The sequence below is a fragment of the Cyprinodon variegatus genome, unplaced genomic scaffold (genome assembly GCF_000732505.1).
Source record: "Cyprinodon variegatus isolate N-32 unplaced genomic scaffold, C_variegatus-1.0 Scaffold35, whole genome shotgun sequence".
In the NCBI taxonomy this organism is placed as follows: domain Eukaryota; kingdom Metazoa; phylum Chordata; class Actinopteri; order Cyprinodontiformes; family Cyprinodontidae; genus Cyprinodon; species Cyprinodon variegatus.
In genome coordinates this window covers 1,834,702-1,838,646 of record NW_015150488.1, presented here as the reverse complement: position 1 = coordinate 1,838,646, position 3,945 = coordinate 1,834,702, and the positions used below count along the sequence as shown (strand labels likewise).

The 3,945-nt window shown below is 38.7% G+C and overlaps 1 protein-coding gene across 2 annotated transcripts in view; it reads right to left on the bottom strand.

Moving 5' to 3' along the window:
- fbxo31 (F-box protein 31) overlaps nucleotides 1-3,945 on the bottom strand; it is a 15,989-nt gene that overhangs the window by 10,385 nt on the left and 1,659 nt on the right. Inside the window, exons 2-6 of one of the 2 annotated variants that reach the window (XM_015404342.1) lie at nucleotides 2,795-2,866; nucleotides 2,339-2,425; nucleotides 606-682; nucleotides 290-457; nucleotides 77-151 (exon numbers count right to left, since the gene is read on the bottom strand). In XM_015404342.1, the coding sequence (XP_015259828.1) occupies nucleotides 77-151; nucleotides 290-457; nucleotides 606-682; nucleotides 2,339-2,425; nucleotides 2,795-2,866 (479 nt within the window). The remainder of the gene's footprint in view (nucleotides 1-76; nucleotides 152-289; nucleotides 458-605; nucleotides 683-2,338; nucleotides 2,426-2,794; nucleotides 2,867-3,945) is intronic. The other variant, XM_015404348.1, reaches the window with a different exon arrangement.

Sequence of the window (3,945 nt, the reverse complement as noted above, 5' to 3'; positions counted from 1 at the left end):
GTGTTAAAAAGGTAAGAAGTAAAAAGAGGTTCAAATGTCTTAATATCTAAGATCTGGTAGGAACAGTTAGACTCACCTCCTGTCTGCCTCCTGGCATCCGATGATGATCGGTCTGGTTACATTTAGTTGAAAATTCATCTTTCTTTACAGTCTAAAATAAGAGAATACAGAGACAAATAATAGTTTACAGGAACCCACCTTAAACTAAGAGTATTTTCAAGAGTCAAAACAATTTCCTGTATATAAGGTTAATAAGAGTTAATCTTTAGAGTTTCTTTCAGGTTTTTACCTGGATGTCTCCTTTGTGGGGACCTTTATGTCCATACATACACTCCACAGTGGCCTTTTTGCTTTCCAGCAGGTGAATGCGAAAAAGTGGTCGCCTTCTCATCGGATCTTCCACACGGGGATCATGAGGTGGTAGATACATCCAGCCAATTATGAATAAACCATCCACCTATGTGAAACAGTGGTCGAGGAATTTATCTTAACTTTAAAAAACAACAACTAATAAATACACAAACTGTCACAAAATGGTTTTATCTTTTCATTTGGCAGACGATTAACTCTACTGCGGTTTCCTCGTCTTACTGAGAAATACTAACCACAACGTTGAGCAATCCACCGTAAGGTCCGATGTCAGGCTGCCAAAGACCTAGAATGTGTCTATATGGGTGAAGCACTGCAACAGAAGAGCACAAAAACACCACATTGTTATCGGTTCCATCAGCACCGCACTAGTTAATCACCAGAGCATTAAAGGTATACTGGAGGTTTTTCGCAAATTTTTTAAAACACCCACCCTCTGCACTTAAAAAAAAAAAAAAAAAGTGCACATGCACAAACCTGTACCCGCTCCCAATAGGGAATGTCTAATAAACGTGTGCGAGAGCATGCACGAAACCATTCCTCCTAGTGCACGCTCTGTTTAAAAGCGTGTGACGCTATTCTACTCGTCCACAAATTTCTGTCTGCTGCTGTTCTGTAACATCAGCATACCGTGTCAGGCCAGCATACCCATAATCGATATGCATGCAAAAGACTTCACATTTCCATATGTCTGAGTGGAAGAAAGTCTACTAGGCTACTTTATTAATTCGTGATATGATACACAAAAAGTTATAGTTGAAGGTAAACACACAAACTAACCAGAAAAACTTACTGAAAGTCAAGTAAGCTAGTTTATTAATGCGTGACGTAATAAAACGTTTTAGTCGGAGGTAAACAGAGTTTAAAGCTAAACTGCTTTAAACATAGACAGCCTTGCTTTCTGTGTTCGCTACTTCACACCCTGACGTAGCAGCTAACCTGTCAGATTGTCATACAACAGGTAATTGTACGCTGATCTTGTCAGGCTGATCTGCAAATGTGACAGAAGTTGTTTAAATGTCCCTTTCTGCATGCGTTCGCATGCGTATTACTATGTGTATGCTGATCTGACAGAACACCGCCCTACTCGCAGATGGCTGCACTCTCGAAGGTGCACAGGCCAATCAGGAGGAGGCTCACAGAAGAGGTACGTCCCTGCCCCATCTGTCAAAACGCGCTTTGCTTCGCGTGAGGAGAAAATCAGCGTGAGTACAGGGCGCGTTGGGCGATGGGTGCGCCTGCAAAGGGATTTTCTCCCCCGAAAGCTGAAGTTCCTCCTGCATGTGGGATATTTTCCGTGATGGTTGATGAACTCATGTTTCAAAGTGGTTTAATATACTTGCAAGTATGTTTATTTTGCTCTCGGACGTTTTGACATAAATGTGACAAGATAAACTTTTATTTTTTGATAAAGCACAGAAATATTACTTGTTTGAAAAGCCCTCATCTAAAAACTTGTAGACCGTTTTAAAAGGCAGGTGTGGGCTAGCTTCTTCACATCTGGCAAAAAGAGGTTAAATATGGATCTGGAATTATGCTAGAAGCTTCTTTTCATAAAAGGTGTGCAGTCCATGTGCAACATGCTGAGGGATATGCAAATATTTAAGACTGTATGTAGAGTTTTAACCATATGTGGATTAGATAAAAGCCACAATAAACCAAGCAAATTTTAGGCTTTCATAGAAGTCGTTTGTTGAACAAACAAGTTTTAAGTAAATCATTAAGAGTGAAGGCTAAATCTAAAATTCATGATGTGAGTACTGAAGCTTTTAGTTTGCACTCCGTGTTCAAGATAGCTGAGTCGCAAAACAGCACAAGTAGAAAACCAAAGACCTGGCTCCCCTTTTGGTAGCTAGAAGGCAGCATAAAGCCAAGTGAGCCATCGTCACAGAATCTACAGCAGTGCTTCAACTGCCAGTCTTTTTAATACTGTTACACACAACCCGTCATGCTGCAGCAATCCACATACAGTGCGTGTACACGTCTTTATAGTCCATGTGCTCGTAGTCGGGCAGGAGTTTCATAAAGCGCCCAGACTTCACCCGTGGGATGACACCTGTACAAGCAAAACACAGGCATGTATAGAACAGCAAGACAACCAGGGTGGGTTCAGCCCAGGGCAGCGCTCGCATGATAACTGGCAAAAACAGCTCCTTATTAGAGAAAAAAAAAAAACGGAGAATATGTTTGATATTTCTGATTTCATACAAATGAGGAACAGATTAGGGACAAGGTTAGCTTTCTATAAACGTAACTCATCGGACGGTTAGTGGGACAGAAAAAACACAAACGTGCTTTATATTAAAATATAGCTTTCCCGTTCCATTTAATCTAAGAAGCTATTTTGCATGAATAGAATGAAAAGGTGTTAAATGAATGGAATGTTCCAGAGGGTTTCATAAAGGAAAAAAGCGGTGAAACGAACGTTTAACATAAAGGTCTTGGCTGGTAACTCCTCCTGCTTCCATCTTTCTCAGATCCTCCTTCATTCCAAACTCTGCAAAACAAAAACAACATTAATTCATTGTGATATTAATCAGAAAATCATGTCAAAATATACAAAAGAGCAGACATTATAATCCAAACATTTCCACACTCTACGGATCTGCACGGAACCCAATGAGTAGCCAAAATAGTGTTGTCAACAAACTCAAATAATGGTCGAGTAATGTTCTAACTATAAAACAGGGTCAGCTGAACAAAGTATGTGTGGGGCAGCCAAAGGAGACCAGCAGCCTGAGGTCATAGATCAGGACTTACAGCTAAGAGAAATTATCTAAAATGTCCAGCTATCAACCAGATTTTATTGTGTTCATCTGGAGAAATTACTGTACAAAAAGGTCTAAATGCAACAATAGAATAATGCACCAGCAAGAAGGCTATTAATGCATCTAAAAAGCAGGAAAAAGGAACTAGATAGATTAAAGCTGCAAGCGGCGTTGGAAGGTTATTGCTACCACGGGAGCCGAGCAACCGCAGCATCATTGCTTCTTCCTAGCCAGAAAAACAAGTTCCACACTTCACCATTAAAATAAAAGCTGTTACATAAGGCTGAATTATAATTAGAGAGAGTTGTTTGATAAGTGGTTTCATAACAGGAGCGATAGTTCTGTGCATGTTATGGTAATTGGATTTTCTGACTAGAATAAACTAATGAAAAAACAAAAAACAAAGAATTTTTGTTTCTAAGATTTTTCTGTTGCCGTATAAAGCCTTAGATTGAAATTCAGGTAAATGCAGATGAGCAAAAAATTGGGACTTTTTAAATTCTATTTTAAACAAATATTTTGAGTGGGAAAAAAACAAACAAAAACTCACACTAAATAGCATTTTTCACCCACTCACTTCACCTTGGTTTGGAAGGAAAGTGATTTATCCATGGATGTAGCCACCTAATATGGTAATGGTCTCACATTTCCACACATGCCAATAAATAAATGCTAAATGTGTTTAAATTAGGGCTGCAAATAACGATTGTTTTGCAAATCGATTAATCAATTAATTATTTTTTCAATTAACAGGTTTTTATAATTTTTAGCAAAATTTTTACATATTTTTTTACAAATTTGAAAAAAT